The following is a 25,534-nucleotide window of genomic DNA, read 5'->3' as shown; positions in this document are numbered from 1 at the left end:
TTCATTTGGAACTTTGGCTTTGAGGAAGGCGTGGTATCAGGAGCAGATAAGGATGCCATTGAATTGTAACTTGCCTTTCACTAGGTTTTAGAGCTTTAAGAAAGGTGGCTATGCGATGCCTGTACTGACTTGCTACTCTTAAAGAGTAAATTTTTATTTTCTTCCAGAACCACAGGTCCTAGCTAGATTATATGTCCTAGGTGAAGCGAGACTCTTTTATGTTGTATGGCTTTTTTTTGGGGGGGGGAGGGGAATACAGATGAATATTCAATTTTGATTGCATTTCATTTGTGTTTTTTATTTAACTAGAATAATTTAATCTTGCTTTGATTCTTTTACTTTTTCACATTAGTATTGTGTTTGATTATGTATCATCAATTATCTTTGATCATTTCCTTTAGAATTAAATATCTAAACCAAGTTATGTTTCTCAATTTAAAACAAAACAAATGAGGAAATTCTAAAATGGAGCTTACCATGCGACCATGAATTTTATAATACTTGAAGCAATTTATTGGCTTTTTCAACAAGAGTTTTTGTGAAAGTGTTAATAATTATAACTTAGCTCAGTATTATATATTTATGAAAATGTAGCTGATTTTCAAATACTACGAATAGTTTAAATAATTTTATCTTTAAAAGATTTTTATGTATAGACATTGCTTAATTCTGAAAGCGATTTAAGCTGTGTTTATAATTTTCTAAACGATGTCTCCTTAAAGTTAGCTAAATTTTTGAAAAATCACAGTTGGCTTTTGGCAAATAGTTTAGAATTTGGCAGTAGAACAGAAACTGCAGCAGTATTTCAACTGAATTTGAAATCACCACTGAAGACTTGAGCTCTTACACAGTAGTTTACAGAAGAGTCCAACATGCTTTTTTTTTTTTTGCTGTGTGTATAGAACATGACTCTATTCATAAGAAATAAATTCCAAAAATCCTTCTTCCTATCTTTCCAAATAACTTTTTAACACCTCTAACAGGGACTTAATGCAGCTATCGCCTCTTCCTTTATCAATGTTCCTGCCTGTTATTTTGATTGTGCTTGGTGTATATGTTTAATGTACACATTGTCTCAGCCCCCCTCCCCCTTTGGTTTTCTGGTCATTTTTATTCAGTGGATCAATTCCAGTTAATCCTGGCATGTTTTTATATGGAATTTATTAGCCCACGAGATTGGATCCTTGCCAGTTTACATGCCAAAGCATTTTGGCATTCAGTTCACTTTTACCCCCAATAAATAGCTTAGCTTAGAGTGCTTCTGCAAATTGCTGAGTGGGGGGATGGGACTCGGCAATGAACAAACCCAGTGGGATGCGATTTGGTTAAATTATGAGTTAGGCATGACCAAGGCACTTGAGGGGTTCAACAGTTCTGCCCTTGAAGAAGAGAACGTGTTACTAAATGAGGAAGGATAGAATTTAATTGAAAGGGAAGAGAGAGAAAGAGCGTTGTGGAGGAGGATAAAAAGGAAAGAACATAACTTTGTTCAAGTAAAAGAGAGAGAATCAGCAGTGTAAACAAAACGTTAGTAGCCGCCTTTTAAAGTGTTCATTCAACATCGAGATACAATTCCTACCTTCCCTGTTTTGCTGCTTTCTTCCTTTCCAGCCTTACTTTTTTTTTTTCTCCTAATTTCCCCTTTTCTGGGCTTTCATCTGCAGCTATGAGTGTGCCAGTCCCTTGCACAATAGGTTATTGTCCCGCCCAGATGCAGGCCTGCCACTAATGCTCTCAGCCTTTCTGGCTGCTCTGCCTGCCTCCCTCTCGCCAAGTAAGGACAGAGGACCTTTCTCTGGGGCGCGCTCTCATACGTGCTGAGCTGGCCCGCCCTTGCTCTTCTAATACATGTGAATGCTTTTCTCTTCCTGACTTATGACTGCACAAAAGTTTGACCATTTCTTGTTGCGAATGTGCTTTTTTTTGCTGACAGAGAAAGAGATGACTTAATGGCTGCACTAGTTTCTGTAAGGAGCAGCTTGACAGATGTGCAGCAAAGAGAAGCAAGTGCTTATGAGCAGGTGAAACAAGCTGTGCTAATGACTGAGGAAGCCAACTTTGAAAAAACCAAGGCAAGTCTGATAAGATTACAATAAAGGCATGGCATAATTGCTTTAGTTTTTCTTTTTGTCTGAGTAAGTCTTTGGTTATTCTTCCAGAACTAAACTCTCCTTTGCAAACACACACACAGTGAATACCAACCTGTTAATGTTAACTGTTTTCAATTAAACAATTTTACTATTTGAAGAATTGTTACTCTTCTGGGAACACTCTTATATCATTAGTCACAGAATACAGTACAATGTGGTCAAGTGCTTCCAGAGACTTGCATGTTTAATCTTTTTGTCTGCTGATTACTTTTAATGCTTTCAAAATCTTCACACCCATAGTCACCAGTTTATGTATGTTCATGTGTGACTAAAGACAGATGTCATTCCTCTATATGTGCGAAAATTTTGAGAATATCCAAATATGCCACAGAAAATAAGAAGTATGTTTTAATAGTGTCTTTAGCTATGAGTCTGGATCCATTGTATATTAAATCAAACATATTTAATAATAATGACAATAGTAGTTAACATTTATTGACCATTTACTGGGTTTCAAACATCATTCTAAGCACTTTATATTGGGTTATTTCTTTTCTATATGAAATATTAAAATATTCCATTGAATAATGGTAGGTAACAGTGATTCATTGCTGCGAATGAATTAAGGGACCACATCTTAATCCATTAAAGTTGCCATGTATTTTCCTGGCTATTTAAATTTATGTTAAATAAAATGAGAAACTCTGTTCCACAGATACACTAGCCACACTTGAAGTACTTAATAGATACATGTAGCTAATGGCTGTAGGATTGAATACACAGATATAGAATATTTTCATCATCATAGAAAGTTCTGTTGGACAGCAGTGGTCTAAACCATATAGTATTATCAATATTTTATTAAAAGTATTTTATTAAAAGATTAGGGTTGTTCAATTCTATATTATGCCTCTTCTCAGTAATTGTTTTATCCTTCCAGAAAACTTGCCCACCCTCTCTGTTTAGAAACCATGAATATGGTGGTAGCTGCAAACCCAGTTAGTCTGTAACTTCTTCTAATCAGTTGCTTCTATCCAATTCATCCTTAACTCTTTCCACGTTATTTGACCCTCACTGCCTCCATTACATTGGAGCTGTGGTGGTACAATGATAAGAGCCCAGCTGCTAACCAAAAGGTTGGCAGCTCGAATCTACCAGCCGCTTCCTGAAAACCTGTCGGGGTGGTTCTACTCTGTCCTATAGGGTCTCTATGAGTTGAAATCGACTTGACGGCAATGGATTTGGTTTTTTTTTTTTTTTTGGCCTCCATGATTAATGCTTTCTGTGTCTTTTAAAACTTATGTTCATTCTGGACAAACTCCCTAACATACTTGGTTGTTTCCTCAAACATTCCTCCTAGTTCTTCCTTGGTGCCAAATTCTAGCTGTTCCCTGATGATATCATGACCATAAAACCTTCAGTGAAGGTCCTTTTACCACTTACTAACCTCCTGGCACCATGATGGAGAAAGCAGCGTTCACTTCACTCATTACTGCCATTCCCAAATTTGTTTTGGCACCTAATTTCAGTTACTTCAGTTGCTCTTAGGTGTGAATGTCATCTCTCCTTTCCCTAATTCTGATTAATATAAACTATCATTGTAGAAGATACTCTGACACTTTCTAAAAGCTTTAGCATCTAACCCTTTACCCTCTCCAGTCTATCTCCTTTCATCATCCTTAAAGGTTTCAACATCCATGTTGTTAATATATGCAACACCTTACTTATGTGTTGAAAATTGATTCAGCAGCAACTGTAGCAGTCTCAGCATGCCTCTAATATTTTGCCCTCCTCCACTTTAATTCCCACGTGAACTTGCCCATATAATCTCAAATTCTGAAACTAACTGCCTTCTATGACCAGCCTTTTCTTCTCTTCCTATCTCAGATTTACGCTACATCTTCATCTTTCCTCTAATTCTTCAGCCTCCTTTTGTATTTCATTTCATTTGTTGTCTCCAGGCTGGCCTTCTCCCCTTCCTATTTAAGTAGAAATCCCAAACTGAACTCTTTGTGTTCACACCAGTAAATCTGCTGCTCTTTCTATGTTCTTTAACTCACCTAATGGTACTTTGTCCACTAATGTGTCCTGGCCAGAAGACTGAATGCCATCCCCTTTCTCAGCCCCAACTTCTAATCAGTCACTAAGAACAAGTCTTACCTTCTGAATTTTTCTTGAATTCTTCCCTTACTGTTACCTTTCCTCTTTTTTTTTTTTTTTTTTTGCATTTTCTGCTATAGAATTTTTTCCTGTGATGAAAATATACACCCCAAAACATTCTCCAATTCAGTAATTTCCACATATATAATTCAGTGACATTGATTACATTCTTCATGTTGTACAACCTTTATTGCTATCCTTTTCTAAATCATTCCACCACCATTAGCATGCCCCCTAAGCAAAAACTTCTCCTTCCCACACCTACACTTACCAAACCCAGACTAAACTCTTTGCTGTTGAGTCAATTCTGATTCATAGTGACCCTATAGGACAGAGTAGAACTGCCCCATAGGATTTCCAAGGAGCAGCTGGTGGATTCGAGTGGCTGACCTTTTGGTTAGCAGCCCAGCTCCTTAACCACTGCACCACTAATCTTTGACTTCTATATATTTGCTTATTTCATATACATGAGATCATAACAGTATTTTGTCTTTTTACAACTGATTTATATCAGTCAGCATACTGTTTTCAAGATCCATCCATGTTGTGGCATGCATCAGGATTTCATTTCTCTTGATAAAAGACTGCATAATATTCCGTTGTATGTATACACCACATTTTGTTTATCCATTTGTTAATGAACATTTCAGTTGTTGCCACATTTTAGCTATTGTGGATAGCGCTGCAATGAACATTGGTGTACAGGTTTCTATTTGCATTCTTGCCTTCATTTTTTCTGGGTATATAACTAGAATTGGAATTGTTGGGTCATATGATGGTTCCAAAGGAGCAATGATAGTGCAGTGGTTAAGCACTCAGCTGCTAACCGAAAGGTCAAAAGTTCGAACCCACCAATTGTTCCATGGGTGAAAAGACCTGGCTATCTGCTCCTGCAAAGATTAAAAACAAAACCAAAACCCACTGCCGTAGAGTCAATTCTGACTCATAGCGACTCCATAGGGCAGAGTGGAGCAGTTCCATAGGGTTTCCAAGGAGCAGCTGGTGGACTTGAACTATCAACTTTTTGGTTAGCAGCCAATCATTATGCCAATTTTATGGTTTTAGTTTTCACATTTAGGTCTTTAATCCATTTTGAATTGGTTTTTGTGCATGGTATTAGGCATGGATCTTGATGTAGTCTTTTGCATGTGGAAATCCAGTTTTCCCAGCACCATTTCTTAAGACTGTCACCTTTCTCAGGCTACTATAATCTCTGGATTTAGGAATTACAACAGCATCCTAACTGGTCTCCTTTCCCTCAGTCCATTCTCTGCACTGCAGCCAGAAGTGATCCTTCTTAAAAGCGATTCGATCACATGACTCTTCAATTGAAAATCCTTCAGTGATTCCCCACTGCCTTCAGAATGAACTCCATCCAAACTTCTTGGCATGCTTATGAGGTTCTGAGCCTTCCCACCATCCTCACTTCCCCAGTTTCACTCTTAGCACTTCCCTTTCAGCAGATGGCTTACTTCTTACTTTACTGAGATCAAGACGAACTGATGAGCTTCCTCTCAACATTTTTTCTTCCCTCAAATATGTCTTCTACTCTTTTTTTTTTTTTTTCTTGATTAGCTGGCACTGTTATTTCTCAGTATGAATCTTTCTCTGTAAGTCCCTGATAGCCACTCACTTCTAGGTGTTCAGAGACCCTGAGGCATTTGTCATCACATCTTTCTTGTATCTTCAGTCCCACCCACTCAACATTGGTTTTCCCCCTCATTGTATCCATCCTACCTATAACTGTTTTCTTGTTTGAATAAATAAAACACAGCCCTCCTGTGATCACCTTCCACTTGGTTTATTACCTTCTGTTCATCATTTCACTGGCAGACCTTTCAAAACCCTTGTCTACCCTTGCAGCTTTCCATTCACTCCTCAACACATTGCAGTCAGGCTTTCAACAACCTATAATCTGATTTTGTGCTACTAAATTGCTCATTACTGATCACCAGTCATTTCCTGAGTGCCAAACCCAGTGACTTCATCTCAATCCTCACTCGACTCAAACTCTACAGCTTTGGAAACCATTAGCTATACTATCATGGAATTCCCTTTCCCTTGATTTCTCTGACATTTCGCTCTTGTGGGCCCTCTTTATATCTCTCTTGTCTACTCTTAAGTCTCTTTCAACTTATTTCATGTAAGCCTGAAATATAGACATTGTTCAGAGTGTGTCCAAAGCGCTCCCCTCATGTTGCCCTCATTTCCAGGGGTCTGTATTCCTCTGGAGCTCTGGTGGCAAAGTCGTTAAGCACTGAGGCTGCTAACCAAAAGGTTGACAGTTTGAATCTACCAGCCACTCCTTGGAAACCCCATGGGGCAGTTCTACTGTGTCCTATTGGGTCTCTAGGAGTTGGAATTGACTCTACGGCAATGGGTTTTTTTTTTTTTTTTTTCAGTTTTGGTGTTCTCTGTCATGGCTGAACCATTACCTTCATTTGAACAACTCCAACCCCCATATTATGTCTTTAGTTATAACTGCTCTCCTGAGCCCCAGACCTACATTTCCCGCTGCTACTAGACCTCTTTTATATCAATGATATTTCACTAGCATCTGAAATCTCCACAAGAAAATTAATAATTCTCTCTACCTTCCTGTTTACTGCTCCTTTTCTTTTTACTATCTTCTTTTATGTGCTTTTTCAGGTAGTAGCATCACTACCTTGCCAATAGCCCTAGCTTGTATCCTTTAAAATACCTTGACTCTTCCCATCCCTTTCTTGGCATCTAATCAGTTGCCAACCTTCTCTCTTCAGTGTCCCTTAACCCTTTCAGGACTGACAGTGAATATAGCTTCCACTTCCTTTTTGGACCTCTGGCATTCATTGGGAAGCTGCTGTCCCACTGACAGTAAGTGCCGTCAGCAGGCAGGACCCTATATAACAGTTTAAAACAGAAAAAAAAAAAAAAAAGGCATGTGCTGTAAATTACTGTTACTACAGAGTATTGTTGGGAGAGCTCTGGTGGCGCAGTGGTTAAGAGCTCGGCTGCAAACCAAAAAGTTGGCAGTTCGAATTCATCAACCACTCCTTGGAAACCATATGGGGGCATTCTACTCTGTCCTGTAGGGTTGCTGTGAGTTGCAATTGACTTGATGGCGATGGTTTTAGGTATGAGGTGTTGCCAAACTGCTGAATTTTTGATAGGAAAAACATGAACTTTGAAAATTTTTATTCGGCACACATATGTACCCCCCGGGCTCTGGGGGTAGATTTGGTGTTCAAAAGGGGTACTCAGAACTCTGAGGGTATGATTTATAGAATGAGGCATAAAACAAAAACCATATTACCTACCAAAAATTGACACACACCCAATGATTCAGCATGCCCTCCACTACTGAAAACACTATCAATGAAAAATTAAAAGGAAAAAGTAATTGGGTCATGAAATTAAGTATCTCCGGTCCACCCTTCCATTCCTATACTCCTATCCTGGTTCAATTTTTCACCTACTCTTATGCAATCTGTGCAGATGAGTGCAATAGTCTTCTCTTGGTCCCCTCTGGGTCTCTTTCAGTTCCACTATATATTTCACATTGCTGCCTTGTCTTCCTGAATTGTAAATCTCCAAGTTCAGGTAGCTCGCCATCTTGCAGTAGAATAAAACAGGAATTCCTTAGCATGACCTTCCAGATCTTTCACAGCCTGGCCCCACTCTAACTTTTCCAGCATTATCTGTCACTATTTTTTTTTTTTATAGTCCTTCATATAACCGATGCAGCTTCCAGAACATGACCTGCAGTTGACCATTTCCAGAATTTTTTCGTGCTGTTCTTTCCTGTATATTCACAGATACATTCACTTGTGAAATATTGATTCAACCTTTGAGAGTCAGCTTAGACGGCAGTCTTCCATAAAGATTTCCTCAGCCCCTTCTTGTTTGAATTAATCTCTGCCTCTTCTATATTCCTGTTAATGTTGTGTTTGTTTCTTGTGGCTGTTTACGTTGTTCTCTCCACCAAAACACGATAAGCCCTTAAAGTCAGGGTCTGTGACATCTATCATTGTATATCTTACATGGTCATTTACATAGTAATTGCACAATTAATGTTTGTTGAATTAAATTAAACTAAATTATTAGTTTTAAATGTTAATGTGAATTTTTATAGTTATCACTTTTTAAAATTCAGAACTATAGAGAATATTGTATATTATGAATCTATGGCATTTTTTCACTGAATTACTAATGAATGAAAGAATTGATTACTGAACAGTTTATAAAATATAATGGAGACCTAGTTGTCTTTATCTTGAAGGTTTGCTGAAACATATTAGGAAGTTTGGTTTCAGAGGGTAGAAAAATGTCAGAAGGCATAGATATTCTAATTTAAAAACCAGCTACTTCATTATTGAGCCGTGAAATGATAGGTACTTTGCTCTGATGGGATAATGGTTGAGAGCTACCAAAAGGTCGCCAGTTCAAATCTACCAGCCGCTCCTTGGAAACTCTATGAGGCAGTTCTACTCTGCCCTGTAGGGTCCCTATGAGTCAGAATCAACTCCACTGCAACAGGTTTGGGTTTTTTTTTGGTCTTATAGATCATTGATATGTGTTGCCATCTAGTGTTCCATTTGTATATTACATCCTAAATAAATAGAAATTATATACAGTATTTACATTTATAGTGGAGACGAAAAAGCCTGAAGATTTTGTAAGAAAATAATATATGATGTGAGAAAATTATAATGTCATGCTTTCTGAATGCAGTTTCTCTGAAATTGATCATTTCAACTAATCTGATATCTTAATTGTTAATTATTAAATTACTAACTAGACTTCAGTTACTATAAGTAGTCTAAACTATTTTTAAATGATTTCTTTATGAAAACACGGTATAATATATAGTTAGAATGGTAACTCTTTTTCTTGGTGTGAAGCCATGCATAGCTGATAAGGTAAGAGATCCCATGTAAATTCTATAGAATATTAGAAAAAAAGTAATATTCTTTACTCTGAAGACTTTAATTCTGAATGGAGTTTTGACTAAAGCTAATTAAAGGGTGAACTTTCTAAATCCCAGAATACCCTAACAAGGTAACACTTTTTAATTTTAAAAGAGAGCCCCTTAATAAATGAATTTTTTTTTTTTATACCAGTTGCTAATATATGCACCCTAAAAGGATGCGGTAAATTCAGGGATATAGCAAAATCCCAAATTGGTTATTAAGAGGAAAAGAGATTCTTGGATTATATCTCTCCTCTTTTGAAACCGAAGTAATTAATCTTCCCCAACCCCTCCCCTACTTTCATTATTATTCAGTGTTGCTTTCAGCTGTAAACTATTGCACCGTTTGAGACAGGATTTCATATTTCTTTAAGATGTTGCCATTCCGTTTCACCATCAGAACTTAGATGGCATGGGAAGAGAGTGCATTGCGTCTCTAAAGCTCCTGGACTACATGTCTTAGGCACATAGTCATTAGGACCCACCTGTGTATTCTAACTAATTGTGCTGTATTTCAGCAATCACAGACACTTCACATTGAAGTCAGTCAGAAAAAGTTATAGGCTTGTTTTGAAACAGCAGTTCTCTTCCTTTCACCCTCAAAATACTAATTCAGTAACCACACCCTGACCCTGTGCTATAATAGTATGCAATGTTTGCACAGATTTACTATTGTATAACTTTTCCTTGACCATGAAAAATTTGATTCCAGTGTAGGTGGGAGGCTGTATAGTAAGATAGTTAGGATCGCAGATTCTAGTGTGAAACTATGTTGGATCAAATCCCTACTCTGCCACTTTCTAGGTCTGTGATCTTAGACAAGTTAAAGTCTCAAGCCCTCAAATTTCTTCAATTTAGCAAAAAGGACATCTGTGGACTAAAGAATTTAACTTCACTCAGAGAATTTGGTCTTTGTCCTTGGTTCCTGAGAGAGAACCTCTAAAACCTTGGACTTTCCCCAGTAATTGAAATGTCTTTGATAAGAACTCCAGATCACACCTGAGGCATTATGGCTCATGTTGGGTGGGGACGGACTATGCCAGAAAGACCCACTGACTTCAGCAGGGAGGGGCTGAAGTTTGAATTACATAATGAGACCTCCATTGAAAGCTCTGGACACAGAAGCTCCATGTGCTTCCTGGTTGGTGATAGACATTGATGCAGGTGGGAGGATAGTGCATCCTCTGGGCCATAGAAGCTCTGCATTGGGATTCTTCCCAGACCTTACCCTGAGTATCTCCATATCAGATTTACTGTAATAAAACCATGATTATAAGCACAGTGCTTTCTGTAAGTTCTGTGAGTCATTCTAGCAAATTACTGAGCCCAACGGAATAGTGAGAGCCAGCAGTTCAAATGTGGGAGGACCCCAGGGACCCCTGAGATTATAGCTGGTGTCCTGAGGGGGTAGGGAAAACCAGCAGGTCAGAAGTGAAGGGGAGCACTGGGCATCTCTGAGTTTGCGGCTGGTGTCTGAGGTCTTGGGCAGACTTGGCAGTCTGGAGGCCTGTGTCCTTTAACTTGGGAGCTCTGACCTAGCTCCAGGTGGGTAGGGTCAGGGGAAGAAGTGCCACATGTGTAGCATGTGTTAGGATAGAAGATAGAAGTACTACAGAGAGGAGCAGACCTGACTATAGATTTGATTTGCTTCACATTTGGTGTCAGAGGAAATGCATTTGATTTTCCCCAGCAAGCACCTAAAAGTTATTGAGGAGATTAAATAAATTATCCGTGCAGGCCATTTAGCAAAGTATCTGGCACATAGTAAGTGCTCAGTAAATGTTAATTTTGTTTGCTTGTATGAAAATTATAAATCATGACAACTGAGGATAATTTTAAAAGTGCCAGAAATGGAACCTGAAAATAAATGAGGGTGGAAAAGTAGAGGCTTTAGCTGTTATTCCTTGGTAAAACTATAAGAAGCAGACAAAAATGTTAATCAGGTCTTAGACCTGCCTGATTGTGTTAGAAGGGAAGTTGTTGAGAGGCTTGTGAGAGGACTGGAAGGCACAGGCTTTAGCGTGAAGCTACCATGAGCATATCCATGAGGTGATAGCCTTCCAAAGAACATTGTTTTACATACAACTATTTTTTTTAATTCTTTTTCAAGTATTGAATTTATTCTGTTTCTTGAACTACACTGGGATCAGACAATCAGGAATTAGAAACCTGGAGTTTAAAAAAGAGAAAAAATCAGGATGGCATTGAGCATTTGAATACAGGCGCAGGCATAGAAAGTCCTGCCTTTTGGTATGCACGTTATATGCAGCAAAACAAAAACAAATTATAAACACGTTGAAAATAAAAGATAGGAAAAGACTAAGTTTCCAGTAAGCAAGAGATTATAAATTAAAATCAATAGTTTACGTTATTCGTAAGTTAAATGCTTAAAATGTTTTGGTAGTCATTTTTATTTTGTGGGATTCATTTTATTTTATAAATATGAAAACATGTTCATAAGTTTTTAAGTTCATAAGTATAAATCTTGTATTTCTCATAAGATCTTTAATTCTTTAGTCATGAATTTCCCTATCACAAAAATTTCTAGGCACCTAACCCTAACAGTTGGAAAAGACTTTCACATACCCTAAAATAAGTTGTGTATTTTAAACATGGAATTGAACAGATATAAATTTTATTAGGGGAATTTTTTTTTTTACTTTGTTAAGATAGTAATGTATACCCTTTGACTTAATAAAACCAGGACTGATGATATCAAGGCCAATAAATTATGTTTTGAAAAATGTGTTACTGTGGCCACCATAGAATGGCTACAAATGAAGAAATTTCCATAAGAGAAAGGGTCCCTTCTGGATTAAGTCTGGTGGGTGGGGGCAAGTGTAGTTCTATATAGCTTTCTCCCCAAGACCTGAAGCCATTTCCAGCAAGGAGGGGTTATGCCCAAGGAAAGGAAGAAGCCACCACATACATGCCGGGATCTTCTAGGGAAAATGGCCCCAACTTGGCTTGGCCAACTACAAATATCTATTAATTACTATTGATCAGTTACTGATGTAACCTTTGAGAATTCAGTTATTATGTCTTTATTTAATGGTTAGAAGACTCTAACCAATCAGCTAGAATTCTGGAAACTAGGAGAGGGAGCCCTAGAGTTAAATGAGAAAGCTTCAATGGAAATAGTATATAGATATTGGTTTGGTAGACCCAAATCTTTTAGTATGTGTGGTCAATTATAAGAGAGATGTCTTCGAAAAGATTAAATCACGTTTCTGATTCCAAGTATCACTAAGCCTTAATGCTTTCTTCATTGTGACCAGGCATGTATATTCAAACAAAAGCAAAAATTATTTTATAATTTATAATCATTGGTTACATACCAAGAGACACAGATGGCCAGTTTTTGACTTATATTTTTTTTATTGTTTCATTTTTCCTGTTATACTTCTTGATCATCACCCATTGGTATACAGAGATCTATAGATACATAAAAATGCCATCCACAAAACCAACGCTTCAGTATTGATTTTATTTAGGTGATTTGCAACTTCTTTCTTTTTGCTTTTGTTTATGTCATCTTATCTTGATGTCAGTCCAGTTATCCTGGGCTAATGTCAAGGAACAGGATCATTTCCTGTTCCTTATTCCTTGGTTGACTGAGTTATTTAAATTGCTGCTTTAGGTGCTCTTCATGCTAGCCTGACCTTCAGATCTTCAGCAACTCCCTCCCTTATCCTGTATTTAGTGATGCTGACACCTGTGTTTTTGTTCAGTTAAAAGCCTTCTTTACATAATAGGAGCCCTGGTGGCCCAGTGGTTAAATGCTACAGCTGCTAATCAAAAGGTTGGCCATTTGAATCCACCAGCCGCTCCTTGGAAACTCTATGGGGCAGTTCTGCTCTGTCCTGTAGGGTCGCTATGAGTCGGATCGACTCAGTGGCAATGGGTTTTGGTTTTTATATAATAAATATATAATATTGGTTTATATTCAGTAATTATTTTATTCATTCATACCAGTGTTTTTCATTGTATCAGACAAAGTTATGGGCATTTTTATTAGGTTCGAATAAAACATTTTTCACAAGAACAATTGCATTCTGAAGCACAATAGTTACTAATTCATATTTCAAGCTCTGAGAGCTTAAAAAAATAGAATTATGCTTTCTCATTTCTTTTAAAGTCTAATTTAAAACTTTATTTTCCAGGCATATTCAGCTAAAACTGGACTTGGGACAAACTCCCTAGGAGAATCATTTTTAGTCGTTGTATTTGCTCATCAGTTAATATGAGACAATTGAATTTTACCTTCATACTTTATGCCTAGGAGAACAGAAACTTTCCAGAAAAGTCTGAAAGAAATTGGGCCTTAATGCTTTTCAGATGAAGAGAGGAAATTTCACATCCTGTATATGTTTTGTCTGTATTTATTTTAGCTTTCACCAGAGGGAAGCATAGCCATATGTAAAACTTAAAATGCTTCCCAAGACCCTTTTCATCTACATTAACAATGAATGTGATTATCAAAGTTATAGTCATATAATATGTAAATAATATGAGACTTGAGTGTCTTTCTACCAATTCAGGGGAAAATAGAGGTTGGGGATTTTGATATTGTAAATAACAGTCACCATACAATGACTCAGATATTTTATGTTAAATAATTTTATTGGGATTTTGAAGTCATATTTTATTCTGGGATATTACATATAAAGATATCATGAATATGGCCAAAAAAAGTTAGAGAGCTTTTATTTCTGGAAATGCCTAATGGGGAATTTAGATTAAAGGTCAATTACGGACTTTTAAATTACCTGAAATGGAAGGCAACGATTCCCATTTTATAAAACCAAGTAGTGAATGCAGTTTTGAGCCTTTCCTTACCTTAAGTTTTGGTTGTTACCTATGTTTTACATTAGTTATGTGCGCGAGGGGAGTACACTAAATCTCGTCTTAGTTATCTTTAGGAGACTTGATTATTATATAATGTTAAGCAATGTTGTTGTTGTTGTTAGGTGCCGTTGAGTTGGTTCTGACTCATAGCGACCCTACGCACAACAGAACGAAACACTGCCCGGTCCTGAGCCATCCTTACAATCGTTGTTATGCTTGAGCTCATTGTTGCAGCCACTGTGTCAACCCACCTCCTTGAGGGTTTTCCTCTTTTTGCCAAGCATGATGCTCTTCTCCAGGGCCTGATGCCTCCAGATAACATGTCCAAAGTATGTGAGACATAGTAATGATGTTTCTCATTTAAAGTATTCAAATAATTTTTAATCACAAGCAGGTAAAAATCAGTAATATGTATTTCATTTAGTGTAAATATGACATGTAATAAAAATACTGGAACAGTTGGTTTTTCTGGACACATTTTTTTTTTTTTTCCCAAAATTCTGGCTCATCTCTGGCCCTCCTCAAGATCTATGACCTGAATTTTCTTAGCTGATTAGTCAATGTAGCCTTTGTTGTGAAAAGATGTGAATAAAAGTAACATTTTAATACTGTTTTAGATCAGTGAGTGGAGCTGGTGAACAAATGTAAAATTATTCTAATGGATTTTACAGGGAACTGTAACTACTTTAAATAAAACTAAGTCTAATTGTCTCATTTTCCCCTTCCTTCTCCAAATTCTAAGCTGCCATTTCACTCTGTCTTCCCCTGGCAGGCTCTAATCCAGTGTGAGCAGCTGAAGAATGAGCTGGAGAGGCAATCAGAGCGACTTGAAAAAGAGCTTGCATCTCAGCAAGAGAAAAGGGCCTTTGAGAAAGAGATGATGAAAAAAGAAAGGACCAAAGAACGGGAGGACATGGAAGCAAAGGTACCCAGGAACTCGGTTTGTTATCCACATTGCAGAAGACACGTTTGTGGTGATGTCCTGATGATTCTGTAGCCTGCAGTTCTTGAACGAACTTTAGATTTTAAAACCTTTTATTAGTCATGCTTGGTAAAGTAGAAGGTCAGCAATAAAGAGGAAGACCCCCAAGGAGATGGATTGACACACTGGCTTCAACAGTGGGCTCAAAGGGCAACGATTGTGAGGATGGCGCAGGTCGGGGCGGTGTTTCCTTCTGTTGTGTGTGGGGTCACTATGAGTCAGAACTGACTCAATGGCACCTAACAACAGCAATTTAGTCAAATTTTCTTATAATTTAGACTTCATAAACATTTTCTGTTTTCCAAGTGTTTCTCAATAAAATTCTATTCTCTGACCTTTTCAAACAAAATAATTAAATTCCCGGATATAGAATTATGAAATTAACTTTCATCCTGCCTTTATGTTTGATTCCCTTTCTCAGGGTTTGCCAGCGGAGACCAGGTGCTCTGCACATTTTATTTCAACCTTTCTTCAACCTTGACTAAATCAGACAGGGATGACCCCCACCTCAGCTCCCACCCCTAAATTGAACTCGCAGAAGGTAACACACTTGTAAGAAACTGAAGCCAAGAGATAGTGATTATACACAATGTAGGATGTAGGATTTGACAAATTACCTTATGAATAATGAGGATACTAGATGAATTGAAAGGGCAAAAGGGGCAGAGAACTTAAAATGCACAGTGTTTGGAAAAATAGTAAACTAGAACACGAAGGTGACAGGAACATAGCTTTAAGATTGCTGACAGTAGAGTAAAATTGAGTATGAAGTAAACAAAGCAACTGTGTTATATTAGGTTTTTTGTTTTCCAAGTGGACTCACTTGCGAGTTGCTGTGATGCCGGAAGCTATGCCACTGGTATTCAGATACCAGCAGGGTCACCCATGAAGGACAGGTTTCAGCTGAGCTTCCAGACTAAGACAGACTAGGAAGAAGGACCCAGCAGTCTACTTCTGAAAAGCATTAGCCAGTGAAAACCTTATGAATAGCAGCGGAACATCGTGTGATATAGTGCTGGAAGATGAGCCCCCAAGGTTGGAAGGCACTCAAAAGATGACTGGGGAAGAGCTGCCTCCTCAAAGTAGAGTCAACCTTAATGACGTGGATGGAGTAGAGCTTTCAGGACCTTCATTTGCTGATGTGGCATGACTCAAAATGAGAAGAAACAGCTGCAAACATCCATTAATAATTGGAACCTGGAATGTATGAAGTATGAATCTAGGAAAATTGGAAATCATCAAAAAGGAAATGGAACATATAAACATCGATATCCTAGGCACTAGTGAGCTGAAATGGACTGGTATTGGCCATTTTGAATTGGACAATCATATAGTCTACTATGCTGGGAATGACAACTCAAAGAGGAATGGTGTTGCATTCATTGTCAAAAAGAACGTTTCAAAATCTATTCTGAAGTACAACGCTGTCAGTGATAGGATAATATCCATACACCTACAAGGAAGACCAGTTAATACAACTATTATGCAAATTGACAGACCAACCACTAGGGCCAAAGATGAAGAAATAGAAGATTTTTATCAGCTACCGCAGTCTGAAATTGATTGAACATGCAATCAAGATGTATTGATAATTACTGGTGATTGGAATGTGAAAGTTGGAAACAAAGAAGAATCAGTAGTTAGAAAATATGGCCTTGGTGATAGAAACAATGCCAGGGATCGAATGATAGAATTTTGGAAGACCAACAACTTCTTCATTGCAAATACCTTCTTTCACCAACATGAACAGCTACTATACACATGGACCTCGCCAGATGGAACACACAGAAATTAAATTGACTACATCTGTGGAAAGAGACAATGGAAAAGCTCAATATCATCAGTCAGAACAAGGCCAGGGACCAACTGTGGAACAGACCATCAATTGCTCATATGCAAGTTCCAGTTGAAACTGAAGAAAATCAGAGCAAGTCCACAAGAGCCAAAATATGACCTTGAGTATATCCCGCCTGAATTTAGAGACCATCTCAACAATATATTTGACGCATTGAACACTAGTGACCAAAGACCAGATGAGTTGTGGAATGACATCAAGGATATCATCCATGAAGAAAGCAAGAGGTCACTGAAAAGACAGGAAAGAAAGAAAAGACCAAGATGGATGTCAGAGGAGACCCTGAAACTTGCTCTTGAGCGTAAGGCAGCTAAAGCAAAAGGAAGAATTGATGAAGTAAAAGAACTGAACAGAAGATTTCAAAGGGCGTCTCAAGAAGACAAAGTAAAGTATTATAATGACATGTGCAAAAAGCTGGAGATGGAAAACCAAAAGGCAAGAACACGCTCGGTGTTTCTTAAGCTGAAAGAACTGAAGAAAAAATTCAAGCCTCGAGTTGCAGTAGTGAAGGATTCCATGGGGAAAATATTAAACGATGCAAGAAGCATCAAAAGAAGATGGAAGGAATACACAGAGTCATTATACCAAAGAGAATTAGTCAATATTCAACCATTTCAAGAGGTGGCATATGATCAGGAACCGATGGAACTGAAGGAAGAAGTCCAAGCTGCTCTGAAGGCATTGGCGAAAAACAAGGCTCCAGGAATTAATGGAATATCAATTGAGATGTTTCAACACACAGATGCAGTGCTGGAGGTGCTCACTCATCTATGCCAAGATATATGGAAGACAGCTTCCTGGCCAACTGACTAGAAGAGATCCATATTTATGCCTATTCCCAAGAAAGGTGATCCAACCGAATGTGGAAATTATAGAACAATATCATTAATATCACACACAAGCAAAATTTTGCTGAACATCATTCAAAAATGGCTGCAGCAGTATATCGACAGGGAACTGCCAGAAATTCAGGCTGGTTTCAGAAGAGGACGTGGAACCAGGATATCATTGCTGATGTCAGATGGATCCTGGCTGAAAGCAGAGAATACCAGAAGGATGTTTACCTGTGTTTTATTGACTATGCAAAGGCATTCGGCTGTGTGGATCATAACAAATTATGGATGACGTTGCGAAGAATGGGAATTCCAGAATACTTAATTGTGCTCATGAGGAACCTTTACATAGATCAGGAGGCAGTTGTTCAGACAGAACAAGGGTATACTGACTGGTTTAAAGTCAGGAAAGGTGTGTGTCAGGGTTGTATTCTTTCACCATACCTATTTAATCCGTATGCTGAGCAAATAATCTGAGAAGCTGGACTATATGAAGAAGACCAGGGCATCAGGATTGGAGGAAGACTCATTAACAACCTGCGTTATGCAGATGACACAACCTTGCTTGCTAAAAGTGAAGGGGACTTGAAGCACTTACTAATGAAGATCAAAGACCACAGCCTTCAATATGGATTACACCTCAACATAAAGAAAAGAAAAATCCTCACAACTGGACCAATGAGCAACATCATGATAAATGGAGAAAAGATTGAAGTTGTCAAGGATTTCGTTTTACTTGGCTCCACAATCAACAGCCATGGAAGCAGCAGTCAAGAAATCAAAAGATGCATTGCATTGGGTAAATCTGCTGCAAAGGACCTCTTCAAAGTGTTGAAGAGCAAAGATGTCACCTTGAAGACTAAGGTGCGCCTGACCCAAGCCGTGGTATTTTCAATCAGATCAGACGCATGTGAAAGTTGGACAATGAATAAGGAAGACCAAAGAAGGGTTGATGCCTTTGAATTGTGGTGTTGGCGAAGAATACTGAATATACCATGGACTGCCAAAAGAACAAACAAATCTGTCTTGGAAAAATTGTGGCCAGAATGCTCCTTAGAACCAAGGATGGCGAGACTGCGTCTTACACAGATTGGACATGTTGTCAGGAGGGATCAGTCCCTGGAGAAGGACATCATGCTTGGCAGAGTACAGGATCAGCAGGAAAGGGGAAGACCCTCAACAAGCTGGATTGACACAGTGGCTGCAATGATGAACTCAAGCATAACGACGGTTGTAAGGAAGGCCCAGGACCAGGCAGTGTTTCATTCTGTTGTGCATAGGGTCGCTATGAATCGGAACCAACCTGACGGCACCTAACAACAGCAACAAGTGGACTCACAGCTTATGCTCTGAATGCAGTGTCATTAAAATATCCTGATGTGTGATAATTAGCTCATTCAGCAAATTTCTGCTGATTATCTGCTTTGCACTAAAAAAAAAAAAATTTTTTTTTTTTTTTTTTTTTTTTGCACTAGGCAATGTGAAATCCTGAGGATATATAGTCACTAATCCTGTCCAGTGAGTGGTGAGCTGAGGCATTTAGTGTTGTCTTAGGCTGGGTTTTCTAGAGGACCAAAACCAGTGAAGTGTATATATAAATATAGAGAGAGAAAATTATTTCAGGGAAATGGTTCGTGCAATGTGGAGGCTGGCACATCTCCAAACTGTTGTTCAGGGGCTGGAGGCTTCTGACTCACATGGTGGTAGGGCCTGGTGAACCCAAGGACCAGAGGTCAGATTATGCAGGATCAAGAGAGAGCTTTGCCAGAACACACGTTTATATCATGGATGCAGGCCACACCCCCAAAGGAATTCCTCTTCCAACTATTGGCTGCTCACATCAGATCACAAAATGAGAGTTGATTACATAGTGTTTGCCAAACCAGTGAGAATCATAGCCTAGCCAAGGTGGCACATAACATTAGCAATCACAACTATAAACTCTCTTGTCTGTCTTTCTGCCCCGTTTTAAAATTGTGCTATCGGTAAGTGTGTTTCCCTTCTTGGCACTGGCTTAGTGATTTGGGCTGGTGAAAATCCCATGACCTTGCAGATGGCACCCTGTACACTCATGGTCTCCAGTGTCAGTGGTTCTTTCAGTACTTTCTACCAGCCCCCCGCGTTACATACCTCTCTCCCTTTCATTCAACATTAAACAAATATTTATTGAATGTCTCCTATTGCCAGGGCCTGGGAATATGGTAGTCACAGGACCGTGTAATTCCCTCATGAAGCTTTGAGATTAGTGGGAGAGGTAGACATTAAACAATACCTCCATAAATGAGTTTTCATTAACATTGTGTTAAAGATAAGAAGGTACAGTATAGGGCCCTGTGAGAACGTGTATCGGGGAATCTGACCTAGTCTAGGCAGTAATGAAAGGCTTTCCTAAGAAAGAACTTCTGAATGTGAGCCTTGACGTGGGGTGAGTAGGAGTAGACTGGAGAAGTGTTGAAGAGAAGAGAGTTTCAGGACCAGAAAAACAGCACACCCAGGACTCTGAAGCTAGAGTTTCAGGGAACTTAGAGAAGGTCTAGGTGATTGGAGTGTAAGGAGTGAGGGACAGAGTGGTGGAGGATGAGTTCGGAGAAGTATGCAGGAGCCAAATCGTAATGACTTTAACAACCAGGTTAAGGATTTTAAATTTATCTAAAAAAGCAATAGGAAGTCATTGAATGGCTTTAAATTGGGCAGTGACATGATGTCGTTTATATTTGAAAAAAATTATCCTACTGGCACCATTGTCAATAGATTGGAGGGGAACCAGAATAGATGCCTGGAGGTCAAGTGGGAGATGATTACAGTACTCTGGGTGGGAAGTGATAGTAACTTGGACCCATTTATTTAATGTCACTTTTATTTTCCTTAAATTCTCAACTCTACCATCTCTCTTCCCCTTCTCAGCAGACAGTGTTACCTGATGAAGCACAAACCATTAAATGGTAACTACCTCTACTGTTTATCACCCCCCCTTCTGCCCTAAAATTCACCTGCATCCCAATCCTAACCAAATGGAAGAGGCTTAATCTTAGTCCTTTCCCCTGTGTTCTAGCTCCCCTTCCCCTTCCACCATCTCAGGGACCTCATTCCATTATTTCCCCCGTCTTCTGAACCTTCAGCCTTTCTCTCACTACCAGCCAGTTGCCATCAAGTTGACTGATTCATGGTAACGACCTGTGTGTCAGTGTAGAACTGTACCCCATAGGGGTTTCAGCGGCCGACTTTTTAAAAGTAGATCCCTAGGACTTTCTTCTGAGGTCCTCTGGGTGGAGTCCAAATGCTAACATGTCAGTTGGCAATGGAGTACGTTAACTGTTTGCACTACCCAGGGACTTCTTCCTTCACTGTAGCCTCTCTCTTATAAACAAGAAAATATTCTCAAATTTCTCTTACCTGTTGAAAGAAATAACCTTTCTTCTAGTGATTCTCAGCCTCGGCTACACAAGAAATTCTGAAAATCTCATTCCCCAAACTGCACCCAAAACAATTACATCAAAATTTTTTGATAATGAGATCCAGACATCAGTGGTTTTGAAAGTTACCCACGTGATTCCAATGTGCAGCCAAGGTAGCAAAACCAAAAAAAAAAACCCGTTGTTATCAAGTAGATTCTGACTCATAGCGACCTTATAGGACAGAGTAGAAGTGGCCCATAGGGTTTCCAAGGAGCAGCTGGTGGATTCAAACTTCTGACCTTTTGTTAACAGCCAAGCTTTTAACCTCTGCACCACCAGGGCTCCTACCTCAGCAATCCCACATCCCTCTTTTCTCTTCCCTTTAATGGTCAAGCTTCTTGAAAGATTTGTCCATACATGCTGTCACCTCCTATTTCCTCTTCAGTCCACTGCGTTTGAGTGTCTATGCTCACGGCCAATAAAATTACCAACGCTATGTTTACTGATTGGAGTCCTGGTGGAACAGCGGTTAAGAGCTATGGCTGCTAACCAAAAGGTCGGCAGTTTGAATCCACCAGCACTCCTTGGAAACCCTACTGGGGCAATTCTGCTCTGTCCTATAGGATCGCTCTAAGTCAGAATCGACTCAGCGGGGTGAATATTTTTCAATTCTTATCCTCATCCTTGAAAGGTTCTCTTTCCTTGCTTTCTCTGAATCCATATTTTTGATTTGGGAGAAAGATTACTCTGAGTTTAAAGTGGCTTTGAGACAATGAAGTAGACACATCTGGAAAGCAGCTCCATAGAAAGTTCTAGAGTTCAGCAGAGAATTGTGGATTTAGGTGTCTTTTATACATCTGTGACTTTAATTCCATATACAGTAAAACCTGCAAAAGCTGGAATCTGTGTAAAGTGGAAACTTATCAGAAGGAAAATGGAAATATTTTCCACTAAAGGAGCAGTAGAAAAGTGGTAAGGCTATACCCTGTCAAAGACAGAAAACTTGTGAGACCCGAAAAAACAAGGCAGTCCTGTCAGGTTCCAGCTCTCACAGGTTTCACTGTATATGCTATTTTTTCCTAAATCTTTAGCTGTCTACTGATCTTCCAAACCAGCTTCTCCTCCCATCTTCCCAGTGGAACCACTGTTCATCACAGAGGAAACACTTTTCATCCAACTGCCCAGCTCAGAAGTCTTGCTGTCATCTTTGTCTCCTCCCTTTCCTCACTCTACACATCTCTGCAATCACCATTCAGTTCTAACAGTTCAGGCCCCTAAACATTTTACATGGCCATGTCTCTCCATCCTACTGCTACCCATATTTCACCCTTGCATTCTTCCTACAGCACCTAATGGAATCCTTGTCTTCGGTCTTGCCTCCTTCTCATCTGTTCCCTAAACCATAGCTAGAGTGATCATTCTAAAATGAACCTCTCACTATCGGGCAATTCTCTCTCTCCTATAGGGTCGCTATGAGTCAGAATTGACTTGATGGCATACAACAACAAAAACGACAAAATATTTGGAGGATATCTTTTAATAATATTATAGTAGTAAAAATAAAATGAACATCTCAGTGTGCCAGTCTCTTGCTTAAAAATGCTTTAATGTCTCCCCGTGACCCCTTGAATAAAATTTAAGACCCTTTAGCATAGTGTATAGATACTATCTTCTTGCTCTTTTTGGCTCTCATTCTTCCTTGTATTCCCATCATACTGACCTATTTGCACTTTCCCAAACATGCAAACGTGTCAATTTGCCATACAGTGTTTTTATTTCAGGCTTTGCATGTGTTTTGCCCCCTGCCTAGAAGAATCTTCTTCTGCCCTCTCTGACTGATCTCGCAGGATTCATCTTCATACGGTTTCCCCTCAGAGCCTCCCACTGCTGAATTGGGAGCTTCTCTGTGTGCTCCCATAACTCAGCTTATTGCAAATGCTTGTTGAATTCAGTCTCTCCTGATTTACTGTGTCTTCAACATATGACCTGTTCACACACTCATTGTTTGGCACACTCTTCTCATATAGAATGTTCTCTCTCTCTCTCTATATGCACATATGCTATTGTTAGGTGCTGTCAAGTCAATTCTGACTCACAGCAACCCTATGTACAACGGAATGAAACACTGCCCAGCCCTGTGCCATCCTCAAAACCATTGGTGCAGCCACTGTGTTAATCCATCTCGTTGAGGGTCTTCCCGTTTTTCACTGACCCTCTACTTTACCAAGCATGACGTTCTTCTCCAGGGGCTGGTCTCTCCTGATAACATGTCCAAAGTACACAAAACCTATCTATCTATCTGTCTACACATATTTTTTTTTCCTTTTCAATGAATGAGTGTTATACAAGGGGGGAAAGGCCCTGTGCCATTAAAAAGGTGTGCCTAAAGTGCTGAGAGTTCAGAGGAACAGAATGGATCCCTGTCTGCGAGAGATCGTGGAAGACTTTGTGGAGAAGGTGGCATTTAACTGAGCATTGAAGAATAGATAAGATTTGGAAATGCAGAGTGTGGAGGAAGGACATCCTGGCTATAACCAACATGAATAAGGCATCAGGGGAGGTAAAGTTGTGAATTGGGTATTGTGTATGCAAGAGAATGGCATCAATAGCAAAGACAAGGTATTGTTTATACCTAGAAGATTTTTATTTTCTTGGTTTATAAGGTAGAAACCTTTTGTCTTGCTGAGTAGTTCTACTGTATAAAACTATGTTGATAAGAATTACTGATATGAAGGGAAAAAGGAAGGCTGAAGCAATTATTTTATGAATAAGGGTGTCAACAGAACTGCAATGCATCAGTCTTTTAAGTTTATTTTGCCCACTCTTGAGTCATGAGTAAAGATGAGTGAATAAAGAGCTGAAAGTGAAGAAAGCACCCTCACCAGGAAATGGCAAAAGTTTAGAGGCAGTGGACGTAGTTGAAAGAAAGTGGCTTTAGAATAAAAGAATTTAGGATTGAATCCAAATTTCACCTCTCTGTGACCTTGAACAATTTCGCTTAACTTCTCTAAGCTTCAGAGGAGTAAATAATGGAGTTAATAACACCTACTTCAAGGAACTGATAGGATTAAATGAGATTATGTTTTGAAAATACCTAACATAATGCCTGACTTAGTGTAGACATTAATCAACTTTAGCTTGCGACTACTATCATTCTGACTATAGAGAATAAAACCAGTAGCCTTATCGGAGAGTTCTTGGATCTTCATGTTAGTAAACGCAGAAAGACTTGGAAATGAAGCTGAGCTTTTATTTTATTAACTTGAATGAGCTTTGGGAAAATTACTTAATTTTCTGAATCTTGATTTTTTCAAACCTGAAATGAGTCCAATATAATCCCTTCACCAAGAGGATTAAAGGAGAGAATCAGTATCAAATTGCCTTTCACAGGGGCTTGGTCTAGAAGGGGGACTGACCAATTGATCACAACATTGTGAAGTGCTATATAGTTGGCATTAGACCAAGCCTCTCTGCATTCCTAACGGTAAGGACCCCTTGTAAGACTTGTAGAGCTTTCTTTTTCTTTTCTTTTATCCTTCTTTCCTTTCTGCCTTTTTTTTTTTTTTTTTTTAAACTCCATCTGTATGGACATTCATGAATTACTCTAGGAGAGCAGATGCCTTCCACCTAGACAGGCTGAGTCATTCCCGCACCAACGAGTTTGCTTTTGTCTTCAGTAATAGTACTTAGGAACCCTGGTGGTACACAGGTTAAAGTGTCTGGCTGCTAACCAGAAGGTGGGCAGTTGGAATCCACCAGCAGCTCCACAGGAGAAAGATGTGGCAGCCTGCTTCTGAAAAGACTTACAGCTTTGGAACTGCCGTGGGGTAGTTCTGCTCTGTCCTATAGGGTCTCTATGAATTGGAATTGACTTGATGGCAGTGGATTTGGTTTCTTTGTTTGTTTAATAATAGTAGTTGATTGCACTCAAGTTTGTTAGTTCATTCAATCATCCATCATATATTTACTGAGCACCCCTTATGGTTGAGACATGTTCTTAGTTGGTTCCCTTGATAATAGTCTATTGCTAGAGTACTTAATTCTTGTATCTCCTGTGTAGGGAGTACTGCTTCACACCACGTTCACTGCTCTAGGAACTGCTTCAGTGCAGAAATTTCTATTAAGCTTTCCCAACCTGGGTGTCCTTGTCTCTTCCTTGCCCCTGTCAAAGTTTAAAGGACTTACCTGATGTCAGTGCCCTGGACATCCAGCAGTGTTGCAGCTGTGTCTGTGTTACTTCTGTCTCCACAACAGATGTGGATGGAGAAGCTCCTGCAGGGTAATGTTGACTTCCAGATGGAGGGCGTAGGGGAAAAGAAGGTGTGACAACAGGAGGGGAGACCTTAGGAAGTGGGTGACAGGAGGGAGCAGACAGGTAGTGGGCAGAAGACAGAAGTGATGGGTGGCACAGAGAGGGAATCAT

General features: G+C 39.1%; 1 protein-coding gene across 8 annotated transcripts in view; it reads left to right on the top strand.

Annotated features, from left to right (window-relative positions):
• SDCCAG8 (SHH signaling and ciliogenesis regulator SDCCAG8) overlaps positions 1-25,534 on the top strand; it is a 242,418-nt gene that overhangs the window by 47,259 nt on the left and 169,625 nt on the right. For 7 of the 8 annotated variants that reach the window (XM_049868124.1, XM_049868131.1, XM_049868126.1 and 4 more), the window contains 2 exons: positions 1,934-2,072; positions 14,819-14,971. In XM_049868124.1, the coding sequence (XP_049724081.1) occupies positions 1,934-2,072; positions 14,819-14,971 (292 nt within the window). The remainder of the gene's footprint in view (positions 1-1,933; positions 2,073-14,818; positions 14,972-25,534) is intronic. The other variant, XM_049868130.1, reaches the window with a different exon arrangement.

Source organism: Elephas maximus, chromosome 24 (genome assembly GCF_024166365.1).
Source record: "Elephas maximus indicus isolate mEleMax1 chromosome 24, mEleMax1 primary haplotype, whole genome shotgun sequence".
Taxonomy (NCBI): Eukaryota; Metazoa; Chordata; class Mammalia; order Proboscidea; family Elephantidae; genus Elephas; species Elephas maximus.
This window is presented reverse-complemented; position numbering and strand designations above follow the sequence as displayed.